Source organism: Monodon monoceros, unplaced genomic scaffold (genome assembly GCF_005190385.1).
Source record: "Monodon monoceros isolate NGI ecotype Baffin Bay Population unplaced genomic scaffold, NGI_Narwhal_1 Super_Scaffold_9, whole genome shotgun sequence".
NCBI classification, from domain to species: domain Eukaryota; kingdom Metazoa; phylum Chordata; class Mammalia; order Artiodactyla; family Monodontidae; genus Monodon; species Monodon monoceros.
In genome coordinates, this window is record NW_021703786.1 from 44575664 (window position 1) to 44602852 (window position 27189).

The 27189-nt window shown below is 47.0% G+C and overlaps 1 protein-coding gene across 1 annotated transcript in view; it reads right to left on the reverse strand.

Annotated features, from left to right (window-relative positions):
• Positions 1 to 27189, reverse strand: part of GLP2R (glucagon like peptide 2 receptor) — a 49106-nt gene that overhangs the window by 6617 nt on the left and 15300 nt on the right. Inside the window, exons 5-10 of the mRNA XM_029212199.1 lie at positions 25984 to 26090; positions 23872 to 24025; positions 21062 to 21221; positions 19969 to 20029; positions 16709 to 16778; positions 6758 to 6846 (exon numbers count right to left, since the gene is read on the reverse strand). Coding sequence (XP_029068032.1) covers positions 6758 to 6846; positions 16709 to 16778; positions 19969 to 20029; positions 21062 to 21221; positions 23872 to 24025; positions 25984 to 26090 — 641 coding nt within the window. The remainder of the gene's footprint in view (positions 1 to 6757; positions 6847 to 16708; positions 16779 to 19968; positions 20030 to 21061; positions 21222 to 23871; positions 24026 to 25983; positions 26091 to 27189) is intronic.

Consider the following 27189-nt stretch of genomic DNA (forward strand, 5'->3'; position numbering starts at 1 on the left):
ACACTCAGGCCTTGCACACTCCAAGCAGGGTTTCATCGTCTGCCCCAAGCTGCCCCCAACCCTGGTGACAGCAAGGGCAGCAGGAAGTGAGAAACTGATCTTCCTCGTAAAAAGCCCCGTGTGGAAGCTTGCTATTGTATATACTCCACACAAAAAAGACAAACGTTCCTTTGTACCACCCACGTGCAAATGCACAGCTGGGACCCAAACATTCCACACCGCATACTGGTGGTTCCCAAGTGGACAGACTATTAGAATTCCTTACGGAGCTTTTAAAATAGATACATATTTTATTGGTTGGCTCTCTCTATATATAGCTTCCTGAGCCCCGGTGTCAACCCCCTGAATCAAAACCTCTGGAGGTTGGATTCTGGGAATGAGAATCTTGAAGGGACTCCCCACAGGATACTGACAAGCAGCCACGTTTGAGAACAACTGCTCTTCACCATTGAGCTGCTTCTTGATTTCAAACTACATTAGCACAGGTGACATATTCAGGGCATAAACAAAGCTACTGTCTGATACACATTGGGAAAAAAAGAGCTTAAATTTGATGATTTTTTTAGCCCAAGTCCTTGTCTTAAAGGGCCAAACTAGGAGAAGTTTCCTCCCCACTGAATAAAAACCCCGTGGAATTAAAGATGTGGAAACAGAGAGGGTCAGCAGCCCCTCATGGGCAGTATCTTCAAGCAGGTTTAACTTTATGCAAGAGAAAGTGCTTACTATGAAACTTGCATCTGTGAGAGTCATTCAGATGCAGTGTTATCAATGAAACAAAAAAACTCACCTTTGTGCCCTAAAAGGACCTAAAGACTATAACAGTTGAGTAGGAGTCACCAAGGAGAGGGACTCCCCCAGAGCATATGGGCTGAGCGTCCCAAGGCCTCGATGGTCAAGGGGAGGCCAAGGAGTGGGGAGTCTGAGACACAGGCCCTGGTTACGTGGTTCTCCTGAGCCGAGCTCATACCTACTTGCACACCCACACTCACCAGTGCACACTCACTTAGCTGAGCAACATTAAGGTGTTCCCAAGGAGAGACTGTTTCAAGAGTTCTGGGTTTTGCTTGTTTGTCTAATTTCCAGGAGTGTTTTAAAACCCTGTAGTTCAGAGGTTGCCAAGTGGCAACCATGGGTTATAGTTGACCTGCTGACAGTCTTCGCTTATGCTAGGTAGTGATTTTTGCTATTGGAGCCATCCTTAAAAAATAAGGTGGGGCTTCCCTGGTGGCGCAGCGGTTGGGAGTCCGCCTGCCGACGCGGAGGACGTGGGTTCGTGCCCCAGTCCTGGAAGATCCCACATGCCGCGGAGCGGCTGGGCCCGTGAGCCATGGCCGCTGAGCCTGCGCGTCCGGAGCCTGTGCTCTGCAACGGGAGAGGCCACAACAGTGAGAGGCCTGCATACCGCAAAAAAAAAAAAAAAAAAAAGTGATTTCAAGCAAAGGGGTCCAGATCTTCAGCTTCCTTTGAAAAATGGGGAGATCTGGCCATGCTGGGCCCCAGTTCCTGCATGGCAATCGTCGGTTACAACCTTTAGAGGGAACATGCATTCTCCAACTCAACCAGCCTCCTTGGCCCTTGCAAGTGTGTGAGTCTGCGACCCTTGCTCTGTGTTATATGGGTTTTAATGACACATACTTACATGCAGATCCACGTCTTACCATCAGCTTATTCTTGGGGCCATGCTACTACATTATGCTTTTAAAATAAACTTTTCATTTTGGCATAATGTTAGATCTACAGAAAAGTAGCAAAGATCATGTAGAGAGTACCCACATACCCTTCACTGAGTTTCCCCTAATGTGAAAACCCTCCAGAACCATGGTACCTTCAGCAACGCTAAGAAGCTAACGTTGGCATATGGCCAATAACCATACTCCAGACTTTAACCAGATTTCACCAGTTTTTCCACTAATGTCCTTTTCACATTCCAGAATCCAATCCAAGATCCCACACTTAGTACAGGAGGATTTTTAAGGAATGACCATCTTTTTATGAGGTTCTGGGCCATTTTAGTACCTGCCACCTCTCTGGGTGGATGTCAGAAGGAATTTCCCACTCCTCACCTGATTCTCAATTCTCCTTGGACAAAGGACTATTTGCGTCTCTGTTCAGATGAAAATCCATAAATGTCTATAGCAGCATCCTCTTATGAACTGCGTTTATGCCTGTTTCTCATCTACGGTCATTTGTTTATTTAAATGGTTTAGTTTATTGCCGTCGGTTAGCTCTTCAACAGATATTGGGCATCTGCCCTGGACATATGATCAAGCAGGAGGATCTGGGGCCAAAGGCAACGGGACACGGGGCAGAACCTGGGGCCTGGGTTCAAATCCCAGCTCCGCCAATTACTAGCGATGTGGCCTTGGGAAAATTATTTAACCTCTCTATCTGTAAAAATGAGGATTATACTACTACTAATATCATCTGAAATGTTAAAATAATTATAAAAATATTAGTAGCAATAACTCCTGACAGTGTCATTGTAAGGGTTAAATAACATGGGGCCAACCCTCAGAATAAATGGTACCCGATACATGATGTGCAATCAGTAACATTTAGCTATCACCGTTTTTAAAGCATCTGTCCCTGTCCTCAAGTTGCTCACAACCTCAGTGACTTGGATTATTTTTCTTCCATTTGTGACATTTTTCTGAAAGGTCTTTCAGAAAGGGGTCTGGGATTTAGCATGTTAAGAAATGATTCTCCTTTATAAGTTCCTTAAGAGCTCTGCCCCATGCATCACACGGAAAGTTAAGATCGTTTATCTAGGAGGAGAGAGCCACCTCCATGCCGGGAACCACAAAGAACAGAGAACTCCCTCCCAGCTGAGGGTCCACTGGTGTCTGTCCACAATCCAGGGACATTGCTTTTTCTCCAGGCTTGGCTCAGCTGTCCGTATCCAGACCAGGCAGACAGCTGGGCTGGTTACAGTTTCCTTCTTGAATGACAGAAGCCGGGGGCTGAGGGCTAGGACTGCAAAAGGTCTCCAGCTCCTAGCCACTTGCCTCTTTGGCAAGGACTAAGTGTGTTTAATTTAAACTTTCCTAAAATATACTCCTGGGGTGGGGGGGTGTGCAAATCTTGAGAACTACATTCTGAAAGTTTTCAAAATCTGGGAGAGTTGTAGGCCGGGCTGTTCCTACCAGTTAGGACAAAATGCATTTGGGCCCCACTGCCCCTTCCTCCTTCCCCCTTAGCAGGGGGCCCTAATGGAAGGGGACGTGGAAGAGGAGAACCTTTCAACGTGGAGGAGGGCAGTGTGAGCTGGGGGTGACGTGAAGCAGCCTTCCCAGAACTTAGAAATGAGGAAGTTAGCACTGCTGTGACAAGGAGATGGGCAAATGTGCTTCTCGACGCTGTAGGATTCCCTGGCCCAGAGAGTAAAATAAGGTGGCCTGGGTGTGTCCTAAGAGACAGAGCCCTGACTTTTTGCTAATTAATAAGCATAAGCTAATCAACTGTATTGCACTCTGCGTGGAGAAAGAATAAACAGAAAGCACATGGCCAACCAAAATGGCAGGAAAAGTCACAAAGAAGCGGGAAGTTCTCAGTACTCATCCGGCCCTATGGGTGGAGACTCTGGGGAATGAACCTCCCTCTCACCGGGACGGGTGCACCACAGGGCAGTGGTGGTTTCTCAGGCCACCGTCAGTGATCCTTCAACACCAACCACTTTACTTTGATGACGTGATCACCAAGCAGCATTCTGGTGACGGCTTTGGATTTCTGGATCTTCTGGTGTCAACTTTACAAGGAGTGCAGGCACTAGCAGGAACGTCCCACTCCCACTTTTCACAGACTCTAAGAATGAACAATTGTATAGTCTGGTTTGTAGATCAGTCTCTTGTTCAGTTAGACTTAGTTAGACTAAGTTAGAGTTCAGTTAGACTTAGCCCTCCAAAGTCTCAGCCACTTTGGCCACTCTCAACCAAAGTCTCCCCAGGACAGTCTCCAGGTGGTAGACATCAAGCTCGCCAAGGTGAGGTGTCTCACGCTGGGAGGCCTCCAGGCAGGCAGGCACCCAGGTTCCTCTTTTCAAGATTTTACCTTGAAGAAGGATGGGGAAGTTTCCAGGCAGATCTTTTATGCCAGGCAGGGTTACTCTGTCTCTCCCCAAAATAGCTGTCCTGAATCACTGCTCAGCCATGAAGGTCTCCCCAGTATGTTGAGTTACACTTCCGGAGATAATTGCCTCCTAATTGGGTGTGCACACTTCAGGGCTGTACGAGGAAATCCATTTGGTGTTGGAAGAATACATAATAAGAGAGGAGAATAGAAGTTCTGTGTGTGTTACATTTTTATCTATCCTTTATAATTTTCTTTATTTTGGTGTATCACGTATGTAGTAGTTCAGTAAACCATGTATATATATGATGAGTGACATCATTCTTTACTAATAGACACGTGATCAGAAAAGTTTGAAAGGGGCTTCCCTGGTGGCGCAGTGGTTAAGAATCTGCCTGCCAATGCAGGGGACACGGGTTCAAGCCCTGGTCCTGGGAGATCCCACATGCTGCGGAGCCAACGACTGAACCTGCGCTCTAGAGCCCGCAAGCCACAACTACTGAGTCCGCGCAACACAACTACTGAAGCCCCGTGCCTAGAGCCCACGCTCCTCAGCAAGAGAAGCCACCGCAATGAGAAGCCCGCGCACCTCAACAAAGAGTAGCCCCCGCTCGCCACAACTAGAGAAAGCCCGTGCACAGCAACGAAGACCCCAACATAGCCAAAAATTAATTAATTAATTAATTTTTTAAAAAAAGTTTGAGAGCCACCGTCTTGGATAACTCTAGAGAAGAGCCTGGAGAAGAGGCCGTCAAGGCTGCTTAGAAACACATTTGCCACGGCCTGACCAGAAAACTCCATGCATTATTTCACTAGAACATCTGGTCCCGTGGTGCCCCGACTCTGGCTGTGTATCAGAATCTTCTAGGAACTCTCCTGTAAGAAGTCCCTGTGTGGGGCTCCAACCCTCAGTTACTGAACCAAATATCCAGTAGAAGAGCTCACACATCAGGGCTTTTGGCCGGCTGTCTGGTGATGCTTAAAATAGCCAGGATGGAAAACTATCGTAGGGGCCACTGTGGGTCTGAAGCTCGGGGATGGCCCCAGCAGTACCTGGTGGGCTTTGGAGGCACAGAATGGCAGGGTTTAGGCTCTCAGTCTGTGTGGAAAGTGGTACCTTGGCGTTCGTCTGCCCCGTGTCTGTCTCCCGGGAGTGCTGTCCTCTGTTGGGTTTCCATGGTGCCTGGTTAGTGAGAGGATTCCCTCCCTAAGTGGACCCAGGCAGGGTAGATGGCAGAAGCCCTGCTCTTGGCCCTGGACCTCCATCCTCACAGAGTGGTGAGAGGCTGAGCCTTGGGAAAAGGGCCAGAGAGCCTGTCAGCCACTTGCAGGCTCGGCCAGAGGCGCCGAGAAAGACGGCGTAGCTCTGTGTGGTCCAGGCCAGCCCAAGTGTCCCAGGGCCAGGGGCAGGTTGCGCAATATTAGAGCCAATACCGTACATATTTGCCTGGTCCTGAACGGTGTGTTTACCCTTCTGGAACTCCCGGGGGTGGTGGGGGTTAGGTTGACAGGATTTGGGGTCTGGACACCCGGGGCAAATACCACTCACCACATCTGATTGGATTGGGAGAGGCGTAACTAGGACCTCCTTTAATCCTGATCACAGGCAGGGGATGGGTCTGGGGTGACGCTCCCATGTGACATACCAGAAAGCAGACCCGGGGAGGCCAAGCAACTTGCCCAAGGTCAGTGTGGGGTCAACGCCAGCATCAGCCCCCCGACTCATGTTCCACACCCACATCCCGGTCCTTGGCGAGTTACAAAGTGTGCTCCTCACAGATGGGGCCCCCATCCTATTTACCTTTTGTTTGAAGCACAGTGCCAAGCGCATTTTAGACATTCATTCAATGTTTGTCAGATAAATGGACAAACTACCTTCCCGGCACACCTGGCTCGGGGCCCATTCTGGCCTTAGAGAGGGAGAAGCTGAGGTAGAGCCACCCTCACTCACACCTCCACTCCTACCACGAGGACTAAAATCTCTACCATGGGAGAGGAACTCTGGGTTAAAACCCTCTGTCCCCAAGAAGTACACACGTCCTACAGAAAGCAGAGTACCTGGAAAAGGTGGGAGGGAGCCCTTTCTCTCTCACTCATTCATCATTTGAGTGACAGCAATGCAGAGCTCCATAAACACCCAGGATCTGACTTACTCTGCGATGGGACCGCTGTCACCATGGAAAGCAGAACACGGGATGCAGCAATGGCAAGTCACAAAGAAAGCGTGACTGTGTGAAGAACGTTTCCTTGGGCTCCAAAAGTTTGTGGTTGTATTACTCAAGGTCTTAAAAAACCCAAATACTCTCTACTGAGTTACAGTATATCCTTTATTCTGTTGCCTCAACTCCTTCCCGAAGGAAGGCAACTGTCAAACTCCCCTTCGTGTGACTCTCTCCTGTCCCCGTAAAGCACCCATTCTTAGGAGCATTTTAACAGTGTCCTGCTGGGGAATGTGTGTGCCCTTCACTACTCACCACTGACTTCATTTGCATGGGCTCGGAAGGTCCTCATCTTTGGCAAAAGCCCTACATGATCCCATGACGCCTTTTTCAGAGGGGCTCTTGCTGACACCCTTGTGTCCGGAGATAAACATACTAATGCAATGTTACCCCCTTCCTGGGACATTAGCCAGAACGGCGAAAAGCGGTAAAAATAATCTTGGGCCCTTGGGTACTGACCTCAGGCCACTCACCTGTATTTATAATCCCTGAAGCACATTTGATGAGCTTTGAGCTTAGAAATGAGAAGCTTGAGAATTTTCAAGAAGATGAAGAAATTGACCTTGAAAAAAACACAGATATGAGTAAGTGATGGACTCCACGTGGCTAGGAATATCAAGGTCACCCTGGACCCACCATCAGATCCTTGTTCAGGGAAATCAGGGGCAGTTTGGTAGTCAGCTGGTCAGGTGGCAAGTGGTCAGGGTAATCCCCACTCTCCCTAAGACCATCTCAACTGAGAGCCTGGAAAGGACCCTAAAAAGCCGCCTAGTTTATTCTTCTGCCTCCAGGAGACCCAACAGCTGTCTGAGAAAGGCAGATGGACATTTACATTATTATTTTTTAAATGTTTCGTTAACGTCTTTATTGGAGTATAATTGCTTTACAATGGTGTGTTAGTTTCTGCTGTATAACAAAGTGAATCAGCTATACGTATATATATATCCCCATATCTCCTCCCTCTTGCGTCTCCCTCCCACCCTCCCTATCCCACCCCTCTAGGTGGTCACAAAGCACCGAGCTGATCTCCCTGTGCTATGCGGCTGCTTCCCACTAGCTATCTATTTTACCTTTGATAGTGTATATATGTCCATGCCACTCTCTCACTTGGTCCCAGCTTACCCTTCCCCCTCCCCGTGTCCTCAAGTCCATTCTCTATGTCTGTGTCTTTATTCCTGCCCTGCCCCTAGGTTCATCAGTACCGTTTTTTGTTTTTTTTTTTTTTTTAGATTCCATATATATGTGTTAGCATACGGTATTTGTTTTCCTCTTTCTGACTTCACTCTGTATGACGGACTCTAGGTCCATCCACCTCATTAGAGATAACTCAGTTTTGTTCCTTTTTATGGCTGAGTAATATTCCATTGTATATATGTGCCACGTCTTTATCCATTTATCTGTCGATGGACACTTAGGTTGCTTCCATGTCCTGTCACAGGGCTGCAGTGAACATTGTGGTATGTATATATATATATTTTTTAATTTATTTATTTAATTTATTTATTTTTGGCAGCATTGGGTCTTTGTTCTGTGCACAGGCTTTCTCTAGTTGTGGTGAGCAGGGGCTACTCTTTGTTGTGGTGCGCGGGCTTCTCATTGCAGAGCACAGGCTCTAGGCGCACAGGCTTCAGTAGCTGTAGCATGTGGGCTCCGCAGTTGTGGCTCGCAGGCTCTAGAGCGCAGTCTCAGTAGTTGTGGTGCACGGGCTTAGTTGCCCCACAGCATGTGGGATCTTCCCGGACCAGGGCTCGAACCCACGTCCCTGCCAATCCCCTGCATTGGCAGGTGGGTTCTTAACCACTGTGCCACCAGGGAAACCCTCATGTATCTTTTTGAATTATGGTTTTCTCAGGGTATATGCCCAGTAGTGGGATTGCTGGGTCATATGGTAGTTCTATTTTTAGTTTTTTAAGGAGCCTCCATACTGTTCTCCATAGTGGCTGTAACAATTTACATTCCCACCAACAGTTCAGGAGGGTTCTCTTTTCTCCACACCCTCTCCAGCATTTATCGTTTGTAGATTTTTTGATGATGGCCATTCTGACCGTTGTGAGATGATACCTCATTGTGGTTTTTTTTTCAAATAGATTTATTTATATCTATTTTATTTATTTAATTTGTTTTTGGCTGTGTTGGGTCTGTGTTGCTGCACGCGGGCTTTCTCTAGTTGTGGCGAGCGGGGGCTACTCTTCGTTGCGGTGTGCAGGCTTCTCATTGTGGTGGCTTCTCTTGTTGCAGAGCAGGGACTCTAGGTGCACTGCCTTCAGTAGTTGTGGCACGTGGGCTCAGGAGTTGTGGCTTGCAGGCTCTAGAGCGCAGGCTCAGTAGTTGTGGCGCACGGGCTTAGTTGCTCCGCGGCATGTGGGATCTTCCTGGACGAGGGATCGAACCGGTGTCCCCTGTGTTGGCAGGCGGATTCTTAACCACTGCGCCATTGGGGAAGCCCCTCTTTGTGGTTTTGATTTGCATTTCTCTAATGATGAGTCACGTTGAGCATCCTTTCATGTGTTTGTTGGCCGTCTGTACGTCTACTCTGGAGAAATGTCTATTTAGGTCTGCTGCCTATTTTCGGACTGGGTGTTTTTTTGATATTGAGCTGCATGAGCTGCTTGTATATTTTGGAGATTAATCCTTTGTCAGTTGTTTCATTTGCAAATATTTTCTCCCATTCTGAGGGTTGTCTTTTTGTCTTGTTTATGGTTTCCTTTGCTGTGCAAAAGCTTTTAAGTTTCATTAGGTCCCATTTGTTTATTATTTTATTTCCATTACTCTAGGAGGTGGATCAAAAAGGATCTTGCTGTGATTTATGTCATAGAGTGTTCTGTCTATGCTTTCCTCTAACATAGGCAGAAGTGTCTGGTCTTACATTTAGGTCTTTGATCCATTTTTAGTTTATTTTTGTGTTTGGTGTTAGGGAGTGTTCTAATTTCATTCTTTTACATGTAGCTCTCCAGTTTTCCCAGCACCACTTATTGAAGAGGTTGTCTTTTCTCCACTACATATTCTTGCCCCTTTTGTCAAAGATAAGGTGACCATATGTGCGTGGGTTTATCTCTGGGCTTTCTGTCCTGTACCACTGATCTATGTTTCTGTTTTTATGCCAGGACCATACTGTCTTGATTACTGTAGCTCTGTAGCTTTCTGAAGTCAGGGAGCCTGATTCCTCCAGCTCTGTTTTTCTTTCTCAAGGTTGCTTTGGCTATGCAGGGTCTTTTGTGTTTCCATACAAATTATAAAATTTTTTGTTTTAGTTCTGTGAAAAATGCCAGTGGTAGTTTGATAGGGATTGCATTGAATCTGCAGATTGCTTTGGGTAGTAGAGCCATTTTCACAATATTGATTCTTCCAATCCAAGAACGTGGTATATCTCTCCATCTGTTTGTATCATCTTTGATTTCTTTCATCGGTGTCTTATAATTTTCTGCATACAGGTCTTTTGCCTCCTGAGGTAGGTTTATGCCTAGGTATTTTATTCTTTTTGTTGCAATGGTAAATGGGAGTGTTTCCTTAATTTCTCTTTCTGCGTTATTATTTTTAATTAACAGGTACTGAGTACTTACCATGCCAGGCACTGGGCTAACTTTCCATACATTATTTTGTTTAACCCTCACAACAACCCTCTGGGGAAGCCACACTATTTTAATGCCATGATACAACGAGGAAACAGAGGCACAGAGGAGACAAGTACTATTCCCAAGCTTGCACAGCTAGTAAGTGGCTGAGCTGGTAATTAATTAAATTCAGATTTGTCTAATTACAACCCTCCCTTCACTTAAACAGAATCCCACACTGCCTCCCACTGTAAAGAACTCCAGGTCTATTGGTGTTGAACTTGAGGACCTGTTGCTGCCATGGAATTCACTGGAAAGCACACGTTCTCTACTCTCTAGATGACTTTCCACAACTGTCATGAACTGGGAAAATTCGACCCTTGATTATCAGCTTTGGTAGAAATTTTAAAATATGTCTGCATAGGGAGGGGCTTCCCTGGTGGCGCAGTGGTTGGGAGTCCGCCTGCCGATGCAGGGGATGCGGGTTCGTGCCCCGGTCCGGGAAGATCCCACATGCCGCAGAATGGCTGGGCCCATGAGCCATGGCCGCTGAGCCTGCGCGTCCGGAGCCTGTGCTCCGCAACGGGAGAGGCCACAGCAGTGAGAGGCCTGCGCACTGCAAAAAACAAAAAACAACAACAACAAAAAAATGTCTGCAGATTCTTCGACACTTCTCCCTTTTCTCTCTGGGATGTGAACTAGTTAATTCGCCTTTTCTCTCTGGGATGTGAACTAGTTCAGTTATTTGCATGTAATGAAAAGAATATGGTAGAAGTGATGCTATGAGTTCTGAGGCTAGGTGCTCAAAAGGATGGCTTCCACCTGGTTCTCTCTCTCTCCCTCTCTCTCTGGGGAAAACCAGCCACCATGTTGTGAGGACGCCCAAGCAGCCCGTGGAGAGACCCGTGTGGGGAGACTGAGTCCTCCGACCAAGAACCAGCACCACTTGCCAGCCTCAGAAGCTGATCTTCCAGCCCCAGGCTTCAGATGGCTGCAGCCCTGGCCAACCTCTAGACAGCAACCTCATGAGAGGTCATGGACCACTGGAAACGCAGAAAAGCAAGTGGTCAAACGTAAGCAGGGCTTGGAGAATGAGAACAGGGTTTATGAGACGTGAGACTGGAGCGGGAGGGAGGGCCCGGTCCTGCAGTGCCTTTCACGGCCACACTAAGGAGTTTGGGTTTTCTTCTGAAAACAGGGATGATGGATTTCAAGCTGGCAAGTGACCTGATCAGATTTGCATTTCTGCGCTTCAGAAAGCTCATTTTAGCAGCAAGCGTGGAGACTAGACTGAATGAAGGCAAAGCTGGAGGAAGGGAGACCAACTGGGAGGCAGTTTCAGAGTTCCTGGGGAGGATGATGGAGAGGTGACGTAAAGAGCAGCCCTGGTGGTTCAGCGATGGAGAGGAGATGGATTAGAAATTATTGAGGAGTTTGAGTCAGATGACCTTTGTGACCGGCTGGATGGGAGATCAAAGATGACCCCAAGGTTTCATGGTAGATCTCAATGTGTGGTCGTGCCATTCCCCAAGAGAATGACCACACAGAGAAGGAAGAGCACTGGGGGGAGGGGGACCTAGTAGTTTTGGACACAAGAGATGTCCCAAGGCAGTGAGATATTTACGTCTGGAGCTCAGCAAGGAGGTCCCAGTCGGAGCATGGAACCATAGGAGCTGGTGAGATTGTCCAGAGAGGCTGTGGAGACTGGGAGAAAAAGAGGGTTCTGAGAATTGCCTTGTAATGAAGGGAAAGGTAGAGGAAGTGGAGACATCAAAGGAGATTAAGAAAGAGGAGCCAGGGCAGTCGGAGTGTGCCACAAGGAAGTGGTTTCCTGGAAGCTCACAATGGGTAGAATTTTCAAAAGGTTTAAGTGCTACCATAATTTGAAGGCAAAATAAGACCACACTTAGCAACAGGGAGCTCACTTAAGAGAAGCTGCAGGAGACAGGAGACAGTAAGTGTAGACCACATTGAAGAGACTTGACTGCAAAAGGAAGCAGACTGATAGAACCGTAGTTGGCAAGGGCTGCGGAATGGAGATAATGTCTCTCAACTGAATTGTAGGGCTAATAGTGGTTTTGGGGTACAGTTGTTTTTAAAATTGAAAAGACTTCAAAGTGCCTCTATGCAATGGAGAAAGAGCCCGTAGGGCCGGTGGTTGGGTGACAATTAACGGAGTAAAGTCTCTGCAGACACTGAACCAGCACAATACTGATGTCCTTGTCTTAAACCACAGATTGAAACACGAGCTGCAGTATCCAACACGTACCTGTTATTATTTGTCTTACTGGCCTCAGGAGAATCAATGCGCAAAGCTAAGAGGATACACTTTCAGGCAAGAGGCTATCCATCCAATCCACAAGCCAACGGGGATAATGGAGATCGCCAGCCAAAAATATTTAGTAACAGAACACTTAAATACAAACTAAGTGTAACCAAGTAATTTATCCCATTTAATGGGATATCTGTTTTTCATCACAAAGAGAAAACGCTGTGTCCTTGGCTTAGTGACTTGTTAAACTCAGGCGTTTTTCTTACAAAGCAAGCATAACACGGGAAAGGCACATATTTCAGTAAATTAATTTCAACCAGGACTGTCTCCTAGGAAATGAAGGCTTGTGATGAGAAGCGTGTTGATTCCCTGTTCTTTGTATCTTCCAGAGACCAGACAAGAGAAAATGGGCATCAACCACTGGGCTATATGCAGGAAGCACTTCTTCACTGCCATGGAATGAAACACCAGCCTGGTGGACCACAGAACCTCCGTCCATCCAGGTGCCCCAGAAGACAGGGGTCGGCAATCACATTTGGATGGGGCTGTTCGTGATTTGTGTACCAGCAGGAAAGGGGCTGAAGGAGGAAATTTTTTTTTTTTTTTTTCAGCAAACAGAGGGTTTATTTGCAAGGCAGCCAAGCAAGGAGATAGGAGAACACATCTCAAATCCACCTCCCCAAGGCAAGAAGCTTGGGGTATTTATATAGGATAACCAATAAAGAAGCAGGGCGGTCTGAGGACTGGGGAGTGCGCAGAAAGGCAATTAGAAAAAGGTACAAAAATCCTCATTCTGCGCAAGTGTCGGAAATTTTTAAAGAACCCAGCCAACTCCTCTTGGATTCTGTGACCAGATGTGGGGCACTTAGGACCCCAAATAAGGCTCCTTTTCAGGTCCTAGATGATACAGAATGCATATGATCAGATGTACCATTCTTGGTGACATTTCTTTGGCACCACGCCAGCTGCCATGCTCATATCTGGGTCTACAAGTTGGCAGAGGTGGTTGCCAGCACAGTGGGGACTCGGAGGTAGGTCTCGTGTACCCCTAACTCCTCCATCTTCCCCCCAAGCCCCTCCTCCCCTGGCCCACTATATAGACGAAAATGCCTATATTAGAGCTACTCCTTTGTCCCCAAGAGCCCTGCTGAAGGGCACATGCACTTAGCCTTAATAAAGGGTTCAGTCTGCAAGGAGGAAGAGCTCACCAGGCAGATGTAGGGCCGGGTCGGCATTCCAGGCAGAGAGGCAGCGTGTGCAAAGGCACGGGAGGCATGAACATCAGCATGGATTCGGGTGAACTGTGCATTTCTCCATATAAATGGAGCACGGGGTGCTTGTGGTTGGATGGGAATGACAATACGTACCATATGAAGGAGTTTGGAACCACACCCAAGGGCAGTAATGAGCCATTAAAAAGTCACACGTAGAAGAGAAACACAGCCAAATTTTGCTCAAGAAAGACCACTCTGGCTGCCATATAGAGGATGCATCGCCAGGGGCAGGAATGAGCAAGGGAGACCAAATAGGAGGCTTTTGCAAAGGTCTGCATGAGAAACCCCAAGGGGCTGAAGAAGAAAAATGACAGTGGATTGAGGAGAAGGAGGAAGCTTGGAATGACCTTCAGAGGAAGAACTGACAAGACTTGAAGTCTGGCTGGAGGCTGTAGCGAGGCAGGAGATAGAAGCTAGGAGGGCGCCCAGGTTTCTGGCTTGGGTGCCTGGTAGGTGGATGGTGGTGTCGTTCACCGTGGGGTGAACAGGAGGAAGAGGGGTTGTGGATGGGAGGATAAGGAACCACCCTGAGCTAAGGTGATTGTGGCCATTTCTGTGGAGCTGGCCACGACTGGAGTTGTAGAAGCAACAGCATGTGAAGGTCCTTTCATCCAAGATGAAAAGACAGAGCACGTTCTCTAGTCCTGGCAGGAGAAAAGGTGGCTCTAGGAACTAGGAAGCACCTGGAGAAACCAGCACACAAGTCAGCCAGCCATGGACAACCAAGCAGCGAGGTCCAGAGCAATTGTTCCAGCCCTGGCCACGGATTAGAATCACTGCCCAGGTACCACCTCCAAAATTTTGGATGAAATCCTCTGGGGTATGAGCCACCACGATGTTTCTAATGCACAGCCAGTTTTGAGAACCGCTGGTGTGTGGGCACAGAGCTTCACAAACATTACTGTGCACCCAGTGCCCAAGAATCCTGTTACAATGAAGATCCTGATTCTGCAGGTCCGGAGTGGGGCCTGGGAACCTGAATTCAGAACAAGCACTCAGGAGACCACACCTGAGCGTCTCCTTAGAATCCCTAAGCCACATCTGAGATCAATGAAACACAAATCTCGCGCAAGAAGAACTTTTCAAGATACCCAGGTGATCCCAAGAGCAACCAAGATGGAGAACCAGTGATGTAGCCTCTGGAAGGCTGCACGCAGGGTAAGCACCAGGGATCCAGCAGGAGCGAGTCTGAACTCCATCCTAGGGAAGGCCATCCTGCTTCATTCTGCCTGGTGCATGAGAACCTTCCAGTGCCTAGGAGTGTGGGTCACAAGCATTTACTGAGTAAGTTTCTGCAGAGCCTGCCGTACGCTTGGGCTGGCCGCCAGGACGCATAAAACACGGGGCTTGTAGTGACAGCACACAGGCTTTAGACAAATACTTGCAATAAAACATTGCTGGGGTCATAGCAGAAGTTGGTACAGGATCTGGGAAGGACACAGAGGAGGGTGTGACCATCTCTACTTTGTGGGGTGGGTGTCCAGGTAGAGTGGCCAGGTGGATGAGATGGCGGAGGGAGGCGGTTCCAACCTGAGGAGGGTCCAAAGCAAGGTACTAACGCGTGAGAAGCCCACAGTCCTCCAGGCACGGGGGCTGGAGGCAATAAGTATCTGGGGGCAGCTGCACGATGCTGTGGTTACAAGTGCCGGTGTCACCCGATCAGACCGCGATCTGACCCCCACTGACTAACTCTGTGGCAATCTTCAGCATCGTCACCAATAAAAGCAACGTAATAGTAGCGCCCACCTCATGGGTTTGTTGGGAAGATGAAATGAGTTAATACGCAGAGCGCTCAGAAGAGCAGGTATGTAGGAGGCACTCAATAAATGTCAGCCGGCTGCAGCGGAGGTGGCCAGCCAGGAGCTGCGGCTGGGACCGCAGCGGGGCAGTGTGGCTGGAGAGGAGAGGATGTGGGGATAGGGAGGGATATGGGGTGGGTGAGGCAGGGCAGGAGGCCGCGCTGGGAGTGGGCGTGGTCAGAGGTCATTTTGAGCATCCGCTCTCAGCTGCGTGTGGAAGGACCGGAGGGGACATCCCCAGTAGCACCCAGGCCACCGCTTAGAGCATCTCCACGCTCTTGGTTTTCCTGCCGTTTCTACGAACATCTTCCCCTCCCAGGAACACTCAACGCTCAGGTCTGGGCGGAGACTGCCCTTCAATTATCGACAAATATTGACATTCTTCTCTAAAAATAAGCCTTTTTGCTTTCACGAAACCACAAATGCCAGGTTATTTCTATAAAATGGCAAAAACGGAATGCCCGGCAACCCCTTGGAGAGGAGAGTGGGCGGTGCCTGGCTGGTGGGCGCCCAGGGCTGCTGGCCCTGCGTCCAGGCAGGAAGACCTCCCGCCTCCTCTGGGATCTTTTTTTTTTGGCGGTACGCGGGCCTCTCACTGTTGGGGCCTCTCCCGTTGCGGGGCACAGGCTCCGGACGCGCAGGCTCAGCGGCCATGGCTCACGGGCCCAGCCGCTCCGCGGCATGTGGGATCTTCCTGGACCGGGGCACGAACCCGTGTCCCCCCAATTGGCAGGCGGACTCTCAACCACTGCGCCACCAGGGAAGCCCTCCTCTGGGATCTCGTTGCTCATCCTTCCAATTGCCTGCTATCTCCCTGCCCCTCCCCCGAACTTCTTTGGCAGATGTCTTCCTCACATGCTACCATCTAAAGGAGCTTTAGGACTCCAGCTTGAGCAGTCCCTCTGCACCCCCCCAAAATCTGGGCCTTAAGGAATAAAGGGCCTTCTTCCACAAGGTCTCAGAGTAGCATCATCTCCTGACTCGAACCCCCATCACAGCTTTGGGTTAATAGCGACTGCATGCTTTCCTCCTCTAAAAGACGCTTCCTTAGTCTCCCCTCCCTCCTGCTGATGGTGGTAAATCCAAGCCCATAGCTTTGCTGTCCCCGGGCTCGTCCATGCCCGAAGGCTCCTGCATCCCCAGGATTTGTGCACATCACAGCCGGTTGACATGAGGTCACTGAGCTGATTACGGGTTTCTCTACAAAGCTGGAAAACCCAGAGAGAAGGAGGCTTATAGTGTAAGCCTGGGTTTAGGTACTGAACCAGACAAGGAGGAGTTTCTTTTTGGGGGGTAGGGGGGATTATATGGCACACTTACTTCTGCCATGACATGACACCAAGGAGGAGTTTCTTACTTGCTTCTTCTCATTCAACAGATCTTACTCACAGCTCAGCGTCTCCATCTCAAGGGATCTGGCCCAGGTTCATTCTGAACCAGAGAATCTGGCGGATGGCAGGGGAGGGGACAGGGTCCTCCACAGCGGCTGAGCTCAGAGAGGAAAAAGGGCGGGTGGGACGGTCCTCACCGTTACACAAAGCAGCATGGGTCCCCGAATGATCCACCAGACATTCTTATTCCTGTTGGTTCCCCAGCACCTACGGCAAAGAGCGAGCAGTAAGAGAAGACTTACGTCTGAGACAAGGCTGAAGGTAAAGGGCCTGCACCCTCGGAAGAAGCAGGCTCACACTCAAGACTCACTTGGGACGGGGGAGGGAGGGCCCAAACCCCTTCCTATTAGGTTGATACTGTGGACTTTTTTTTTTTTTTTTTTAACCAGGAAAGTGGTCTTCATGCTAATAGCTTGGTGTGTAGCCTTCCACATTTTTCTCCATGTTTGTACAAACACGAATTCTTAATTCTACAGGCACACCTCACTTTACTGTGCTTCACTTCACTGCACTTCGCAGATACTGCGTTTTCTGCAAATTGAAGGTTTGTGCAACCCTGCGTTGGGCAAGTCTGTAGGCACTATCTCCCAGCGGCATCTGCTCACTTCGTGTCTCTGTGTCGCGTTTTGGTAATTCTTGCAATATTTTAAAGCTTTTCATTGTTACTATAATTGTTATGGCGATCTGTGATCAGCGATCTTTGATGTTACTGTGGTAATTGTTTTGGGGTGCCGTGATCTGTGCCCATATGAGATGGTGAACTTAATACATGTGTGTGTTCTGACTGCGCCACCAACCGGCTGTTCCCCTATCTCTGTCCCTCTCCTCAGGCCTCCCTAATTCCCCGAGACACAGAAATATTGAAATTAGGCCAATTAGTAACCCTACAAAGGCCTCTAAGTGTTCAAGTGAAAGGAAGAGTGACACACATCCCTCATTTTAAATCAAATGTTAGAAATGATTAAGCTTAGCGAGGAAGGCATGTCGAAAGCCGAGATTGGCTGAAAGCTACGGTCCTTGCACCAAACAGTTCTTGAATATTTTTAGCTCACTGTTGGGAGCAACTGCTCAGAAAAAAAAAGATTCCTTTCAAAAATATGACTGCTCATTGACAATGCACTGGTGACCCAAGAGCTCTGACGGAGACGGACAATGAAATTAACGTTGTTTTCATGCCTGCTAACACAACATTCATTCTGTAGCCCATGGATCAAGGAGTAATTGTTACTTTCAAGTCTTACTATCTAACAAATACATTTTGTAAGGCTACAGCTGCCTTCGATGCTGACTCCTCTGATGGATCAGGGTAAAGTAAGTTGAAAACCTTCAGGAAAAGATTCACCATTCTAGACACTATTGAGAACGTTCATGATTCATGGGAAGAGGTCAAAAAGAAACATTAACAGGACTGTGGAAGAAGTTGATTCCAACCTTGATGGATGATTTTGAGGGCTTCAAGACTTCAGTGGATGAACTAACTACAAATGTGGTGGAAATAGCAAGAGAGCTAGAGTTAGAAGTGGGTCCTGAAGGTGTGACTGAATTGCTGCATCTCATCATAAAACTAAGCCGATGAGGAGTTTTGCTTCTTATGGATGGAGCAAAGGAGGTGGTTTTTTGAGATGGAATCTACTCCTGGTGAAGATGTTGTGAAGGTGGTTGGAAAGACAACAAAGGATTTAGAATGTGAGATAAAATGAGTTGATAAAGCAGCAGCAGGGTTTGAACGGATGGACTCCAATCTTGAAAGAAGTTCTTCTGTGGATAAGATGCTATCAAATAGTGTGCATGCTACAGAGGAATCGTTCATAAAAGGAAGAATAGATGTGGCAAACGTCATCATTTTGTCCTATTTTAAGAAATTGCTGCAGACACTCGAACCTATGGCAACCACCACTCTGATCAGTCAGCAGCCATCCAGACCCTCCACCAGCAGAAAGATTATGACTCACTGAAGCCTCAGATGACGGTTAGCATTTTTTTAGCAATAAAGTTTTTTTTTTTGCTGTTAAAATTATGATAATTTTATATTTATCTATTTGAAAATTCATCCAAAATGACAAATTCTTAAAAAAATGCAAGCTAACAAGACTAACCCAAGAAAGAAAACATGTCTAAAAAACCTATATCTACTCCAGAAGTTGTTTGTATAATTAAGTACCTTTACAGAAAATGATTTCCAGGGATACATGGCTTTCCAAGTAAATTCTTCCAAATATTTAGGGAAGAAATATTGGTAATCTTACATAAAAAGCTTCCAGGAAACAGAAAAGTATATGTGGCTCAAAATATTTATAAGGCCACCATAAGCTTCAGATCAAAACTAAAAAGAATAGGACAAGAATAGAATCACAGGCCAGTTTCTCTTTTGCACATGCATGCAAAATGTGTAAACAGAAGCACAAACTGTAGCCACGGTATGTAAAACAATCATATATCACAATCAAAGTAGCTTTATTCTAGTAATGCAAGGTTGGTTTAATGTTCAAACGTGAAACTGATCCCAGGAATGAATTAGAGTGGGAAAAAAAGTCATTTAAAACAGAAGTCTTGGGAATTGCCTGGTGTAGCAATAAAGTATTTTTAAGCGAGATTTTTTTTTTTAAGACATAATGCTACTGCACACTTAAAGGTATACAGGGGCCCATGGATCAAGGAGTAATTGCTACTTTCAAGTCTTACTATTTAACAAATAGTTAACAAATACACAGTATAGTGTAAACGTAGCTTTCATACGCACTGGGAAACCAAAACATTCACGTGACTCGCTTTATTGAGATATTCACTTGATTGTGGTGGCCTGAACTGAACCCACAATATCTCCAAGGTATGTCTGTGTAGGGGATTTCTGGTGGTAACTATTTGGAGGGAAAAAAATGGAATCACTGACACACATTATACAGCAGCAAGGTTAACGACACGCTGTTCAGGTTTAGTCCCTAAAAACCAAAAGGTACAGAACTAACTTGTTTTCTCGGTAGCTTTATAGTAGTCCACTATAGAGGTATGCCGCAGTTTGTTTGATGATTCCCCTATTGATGGATGTTCAGGGCTTTTTTTTGTTTGACTGGTTTTGCCTTTTTTTCCCCCACTGTGAATGCAATAAGCATTCTTGTACCTATATTTGTATATACCCAGGGGTCACCGCTAACCTAAGCAGCCAATTTTTGTACTAATTTGTGTAATTTTGTGCTTATCTGCATGTGTAACTAAATTAATAGACTAATTTCTACAAGAAAGGTGTTTGATTCTTTTATCTACATACTTAAGTATATCCTGGATGGCCAAAATGGAAGGGAGTGCATATTCTCTTTGGGAAAATAGTATACTTCCTTACATTGGGGACTATCTGGGAATGGCTAGCTCACGGAAATGTAAAAAGAGGTGAATTACCTACCCTGTGTTCTCCAGCTGAGCGCGGGCGATGCTCCAGGGTACAACGAAGAGCACCGGGAAAGCTGGGAGAAAACACGGAAATGGAGTCAAACTTGCCTACTGCCTACACTACCCTGATGGGCCAAGCACAACTGATTGAAACTTATAAAAACCCAAACATCATAGAACTGTGGACTGTGACAGCTGGAGAGGCCTACAGGGGCACAGGGCCATTGATTATTTGAGAAACCAGGAAGCAGAGAGGAGGACAGATTTGCCACATGTCACAGAGCAGCTTAGAGTAAATCCAAAGACAACTATCAAACCTCCTGAATCACCGGCCAAAGTTATGCCCTCTGAATGCCACAGCCTCAACTTCCCCGAGAGTTTGTGGCAACAGGGGCTCCAGACCTCATCTTGGAGACTTAGTTGGCACATGGACTGAATGTTTGTATCCCCTCCAAATTCATATGTTGAAGCCCTAACCCCCAACGTGATGACATTGGGAGACGAGACCTTTGGAGGTAATCAGGTTTAGATGAGGTGTGTGTAGCAGGGGTGGTCATCGTGATAGGATTAGTGTCCATATAAGAGGAGACCAGAGAGCTCTCTTTCTCTCTCTCTCGCTCTCTCTCCCCGCACCGTGATGTGAGGCTACAGCAAGAAGACAGCTGTCTGCAAGCCAGGAAGAGGACCTTCATCAGGACTCAACCATCCTGGCACTGTGATCTCACAGTTCCCAGCCTCCAGAAATAAACATCTGTGTTTCAAGCCACAGAGACTATGGTATTTTGTCATGGCGGCCCTAGCAGATGAGTTGGGGACAGGGTAGGAGGAATGTCATCTGATTCTACCAAAACCTTCCCAAGTTTCGAATGTGTGCATTGGGTCTACAGCACTTATGTCTACATGCATGTACACGTGTGCATGGGAGTGCGTGCGCACTCACACACACACACACACACACCCCTCTTTTCAGAGCCTCTTGTGATTGAGAGGTTATCTGTCCCAGAAACCTCGCTCCAGTTGGCCCCTAGCTCCAACCAAAAGCTCTACTGGGCTCCCACATTCTGATAGGTCCCCAGGAGAAGAGGCTGGGGGTTCAGGTCACTCACCCCAACCCACCAGCAGGTATCTGGGCCACAGCCGCCTTTCTGAAAGCACTATGGGCTCCAGGAGCGTGTGGAGGTAAAGGCCTTCAACCAGCAGCCATGAGTAATTGGCACCCACGAAGTAGTGCAGGAGAACCTGGGCCGAGCGGCAGGAAGTGGACACCTGCAGAGGACAGAGCACACGGGGGTGAGTCCAGGCTCCCTCAGCATCTGGACCCCACCAGGGTGGAGAAGGGCCTCCACGTGCACAGCCCCTCCCTCTGAGCTCCCCTCTCTCCCAAACCCTTGCTGACCATCTCAGAGAGGTTGGCAATAATATAAAAATATGGGGGCTTCGTGTAGGTTTTAAAGCCCAGCTTCTTGACATCCGAGATATTTCTAGACAAAGACAAGGAGAATCCATCATCAGCAATTTCCATAGAGAAAAGCCCTGAAAAAACTTTGTAAAGTTAAAAAGAGTGCAGTCCGTCAGAAAGAGAAAGACAAACACCGCACGCTAACATGTACGTATGGAATCTAAGAAAAAAAAGGTCATGAAGAACCTAGGGGCAAGACGGGAATAAAGACACAGACCTACTACAGAATGGACTTGAGGATATGGGGAAGGGGAAGGGTGAGCTGTGACGAAGTGAGAGAGAGGCATGGACATATATACACTAACAAACGTAAGGTAGATAGCTAGTGGGAAGCAGCCGCATGGCACAGGGAGATCAGCTCGGTGCTTTGCGACCACCTAGAGGGGTGGGATAGGGACAGTGGGAGGGAGGGAGACGCAAGAGGGAGGAGATATGGGGATGTATGTATACGTATAGCTGATTCACTTTGTTATACAGCAGAAACTAACACACCATTGTAAAGCAATTACACTCCAATAAAGATGTTAAAAAAAAAAGTTAAAAAAGAAGGCACTGAAAGGTATGTCTTCTGATGTCAGTTCAATTAAGCAAGGTATCAATAATTTAAAAATCTTCATATGACTAGAAATGAGGACACAGACTTCTAAATAATTCATGAATCAAAGAAGAAATGATAATAGAAATTAGAAATTATTCCTGAACTGAATGTATGGAGAATACTGCATATCAAAACTTGGGGCATGCAGCTAGGATGAATTTTACAACTAGAATGAAATTTACCAACTCAAGTGCATTTATTAAGAAAGAAAAAGGCTGAAAGTCACTTACTTTAAATGCGTCAAAAATGTTAGAAGAAGAACAGCAAAATAAAGCCAAAGAAAGTACGTGGGAGGAAATAATAAAGATAATAGCAGAAATCAATGAAATAGAGGACATAAAATAGAGAGAATCAACAATGCCAAAAGTTTGTTCTTTGAAAAGTCCAGTAAAATTGAGAAACTTTAGCAAGGATTATCAAGGGGGGAAAAAAGAGAGTGAGGGTACAAATAATCAGTATCAGGAATGAAAAAAGGAATACCACGATAGATGTAACAGGCCTTAAAAAGATCTTAAGGGAATATAAACGATATGCCAATAAATTTGAAAAGCTAGATGAAGTAGACAAATTCCTAGAGAAACACATTACTCCAGCTGACACCAGAAGAAACAGAAAATCTGAATGTAATAGTCCTAATTAATCCATAATTCAAAGCCTTGCAATAGAGAAAACTCTGGGCCCAAATGGCTTCACTAGGGTCATCTATCAAACATTTAAGGAAGAAATAATACCAATCTTAAACAAATTCTTCCAGAGAAGTGAGAAAGAGATCATTTGTCTTGAGAAGTCAGCAGAAACTTTATGCTGGTAAAGGCAGTACAAACATACCTCGTGTATTGTACTCTGCCTTATTGGGCTGCTCAGATACTGTGTTTTTTACAAACTGAAGGTTTGTGGCAACCCCATGTTGTCAGATGATGGTTAGCATTTTTTAGCAATGAGGTATTTTTTTTTTTTTTTCGGTACACGGGCCTCTCACTGTTGTGGCCTTTCCAGCTGCGCAGCACAGGCTCCGGACGCACAGGCTCAGCGGCCATGGCTCACGGGCCCAGCCGCTCCGCGGCATGTGGGATCCTCCCGGACCGGGGCACGAACCTGTGTCCCCTGCGTCGGCAGGCGGCCTCTCAACCACTGCGCCACCAGGGAAGCCCAAGCAATGAAGTATTTTTAAATTAAGGGATGTGCATTATGTTTTTAGACACAATGCTATTGCACACTTAACAGACTATAGTATAGTGTACGCATAACTTTTATATGCACTGGGAAACCAAAACATTCATGTGAGTTGCCTTATTGCGATATTTGCTTCACTATGGTGGTCCGGAGCCAAACCACAGTATCTGCAGGGTATGCCTGTACAAGAAAAGAAAACTACTCCTGAACGTAGATGCGGAACTGCTAAACAAAACACAGTGTTAAGCAAACAGTCCAGCAGGAGGGAAGAGAGATTACTATACGAGGACCTAGCTGGATTTCTTCCAGGAGTGCAAGGTAGTTTGAGAGGTTACTGCATTCATTATTAACAGGATAAAGGAAAAACCATCTCAACAGATGTAGAAAAGCTTTACTGCCGTGAAACACAGTAATAATTCTAAAAGGTTGATCTGGTCCCTTAAGATCTTTTTAAGAGATTTTCCACCCATTGGGTATAAAGCAGCCTCCTGGTGACATTTTCTGCTACTGATTTCCTTTACCTGCCCCATTCTCGGGAGGTTGAATTTTTTTTTAAGTTAGGTGATGCATCTCTAACCAGAGAGACTGACACCGCTTTATCTCTCCCTCCTCCTGCCTAGCCTCACCTTCTTGCAGTTCCCAGTACTGATCCACCAGGTCGAGGCCAACGGTAAGGAAGGACATACCTCTGACACGTAGGACATCCACTGTTTCTCACTGTCGGGCCTCTTAGAGTAAGAGTTGTAGAAGATGACGTCTTTCACCAGCACAGCCAGGGCTCTCAGGATGAAAGACGCAAACAAGTTCATGTGGATATAGTTGCGTGTGCAGTGGAGTTTTCTGTGCAAGGAGAAAACCAAGTGTCTTCCCTCAGAAAAGAACGGCTCAGACCAACAGGTGTGTGCCTGAAACCTGTGTATCTGCCACTGAAGGGCACAGGCTCCGAGTGTAGTCTCCAGAGCTGGAGAGCTGGCTTAAAGGATCTTTCCTCTCTGTGCCTCATGTTCCTCATGTGTAAGATGGAGAAAATCACAGCTATCATCTATAGAATGCTCAACATGCCAGGCTATGTTCCAAGCTACTTGCCTGGGGGTACTTATGGGGATCCTTACTCCTCACAGCTCCCGACATTACAAATGGGGGAACTGAGGCAGAAAGCTTAAGTCCAAAGTCCCAGAGCAGTAAGTGGCAGAGCTGAGATTTAGACCCAGAAACTCCGAGGTCAGTATAGGCTCTCCGAGACTCTACTCCCTGTAAGAACAAGGGCACTCACCACAAAGGGCTACAGGAGGATTCAACCAGTTAATGGGCGAAAAGTGCTCACACAGTACCTGGCACTTAAGAGCTCTCATGACCTCCCTCACCCAGCTGGAGCCTCCTGTGCCTGCTGATGTAAAACTGCATCCTCGGTCTCTCTAGCGAAAGGACCCTTCTCCAGCACTGTGCTCTCACAGCCCTGCCTATGCCCCTGTGCAGCCTATGTCCGTCCAGTCCTGCCTTGCTTTAGAGCTATTATTACTTTTTTAGTTTCCAAAAAGATCTGAGCAGGTCCTTGTGTTTTACTATTTATGCATCCCCAGAGCCAGAGACAAAATGGACACGTGGTCAACCCAGGCTCTGCTAAAGTTACTTCCTCCAGCGCCAGGAAGTTATTTTCTCCTGGCCTGGTTCTGGGACTTTGGGAAGGTGAGTGGAGGAGGTCACAGATAGCAGTGGGCACAGGCCATGGAATTCTCTCCCATTGTTCAGTAATTGTTCTCCCAGCGGGGTAAGTGGTCATGACTCCGCTCTCTGCTCTAGGGCCTCAAGAGCATCATGGGATTGAGGGGTCAGGTGGGGCCAGCCCTGGGCCTCACAGAGCCCAGGTGGGAGCTGCTCTGAAATTAGCATCCAGGTCTTCAGGGTCCCCATCCAGGCCTCTGCATCTGCGTCGAACGCTCATTCTGCCACATTACACTCCGTTATGTTCCTGAACGGACCAGGACCAGGAGACGGCCTTGGAGGGCTCCCTAGGGGGTCTATAAATATCTCACTTGGGTCGTTTCTAAAAACGTGATTTAGTAAAATGCCTTCAGGTGTTGGATTCTGAAAGACAGTAGAAGGGAGTGAAAATGCTCAGGCTCTGGACCGCCCGGTTGCGATCCTGGCTCCGTCACCTGCCAGCTGTGTGATGGTAGGCGAGTGACGTCATCTCTCCATACTGCAGTTAACTCGCTTATAAAATGGGGTAATAATAAGGCTAATCTCCTAGGATTAGAATTCATCTTAATTCTGATTAGAAAGAGACTTAAATGACTTAATGCATGTCACGTGCTTAGAGCAGTGCCTGGCACCAAGGAAGCACTCAAATGATTGACGGCTAATTGGAGTCCGAGGGCCCTGGATTAAAAGCCCAGCTCTCCCGCTCACTAATTTGTTTTTTAATCTCGTCCATAAAAATAATGCATCTGGTAGAGTTGTGGTGAGAAGGGGCTGTGGTAGTAATGGGTGTAACTAGGAATTTAGACCAGGGCTGGGCAGAGGTCATCTAATCCAAGAGGCAAAAGCAGTTAGGAGTCCCAGATTCCAGTCCTAGCTGTGCTTTGCGACCTGGGGTGACTCAGTGTCTTTCTCTGGACCTCTGAGATCCCTTTCCTTTGTCTACAAAATGGGATGGATGGACTGGAGACGCTCTTGGATCCCGTCCAGCTCTGAGGAGCCATGAAATCATCCAGCCCAGTCTCCTGCCTTCTAAAGGGAGACAACGAGCACATGCCTGGGTACCTGTCTGCACATGTGACAGCAGAAGTTCCACTCACCGAAGAAACAAGAGGAGGGTGAGAGCCAGGAAGAGGGAGACGATGGAGAGGGAGTAGCCCACAGTGTACAACAGCTGCAAGGTCGACAGCAAGGCGCGGTGTTCCACCTGAACGCAGAGAAAGAGCAGGTGTGACCGCCAAACCAGGCAGCTATGGTGTCCAACCCCCTCTCCATGCCCCGAACCCTAGTAGACCTGTTTATACCACAGCTCTCTGGCACATCTCAGAGCTCGAGGAACCTTCATGAGTGAAGAGCCCACTGGGGGTCTCACCTCCATGGCTGGTCGTGATGCACTGAGATTCACGATATCATAAGAGCATTGTGCCCAGGACAAGAGGACATCTTGGGAATGAGGACAGGTTCTTTGCCCCCAAGCGTGCTGTCCCCAGGGCATCGGGGTCCCTGTCTCTGGAAGACAGGGCCGGGTTTCCATCTGGATGTGTCTCCTTCCTACAGTAACTTTTCACAGATGATCTCTTTAACAAAGACCCACTTAAACACTGGAATATTTTCCCTGAGTCCCAGGATACCCTGATTGCGAACAGAGGTTAGTTTACTGGCAATTCTGTTATTAAGTGTGATTTTCCAAAGGAAATCCCATCTTCTCACTCCATCCACTGTGCATATAGCCATCAAGATTATGTTTCTGAATAAATTTTTGCACAAGAACCCACAGTAAATACGTATTACCTGATAGGTTATGCCTAAACTTCTCTGCACAACTCTTTCCTCAGCTTTACTGAAGTATAATTGGGGTACAATAAGCTGCACATATTTAAAGTATAAACCTGGGTGAATTTGGACACGAATATATCTGTGATTTCATCACCACATTCAAGATCATGAACATTTCCATCACCTCCCGAAAGTTTCCTTGTGATCCTTCATAATTCACCCCCTCTCACTATCCCTTGCCTTTAGAGGGTAGTTTGCATTTTCTAAAATGTTATATAAATGGAATTTTATAACTATTCTATTTTTTGTCAGGCTTATTTCCCCCAGAATAATTAGTTAGAGATTCATCCATGTCATAGCATGTACCAATAGTTCATTCCTTGGCTATTATCAAAAAGGCAAGAAATAACAAGTGTTGGTGAGAATGTGGAGAAAAGCAAGCCGTCCTACACTGTTGATGGGAATGCAAACTGGTGCAGCCACTATGGAAAACAATATGGAGATCCTTCCAAAATTAAGACTAGAACTAC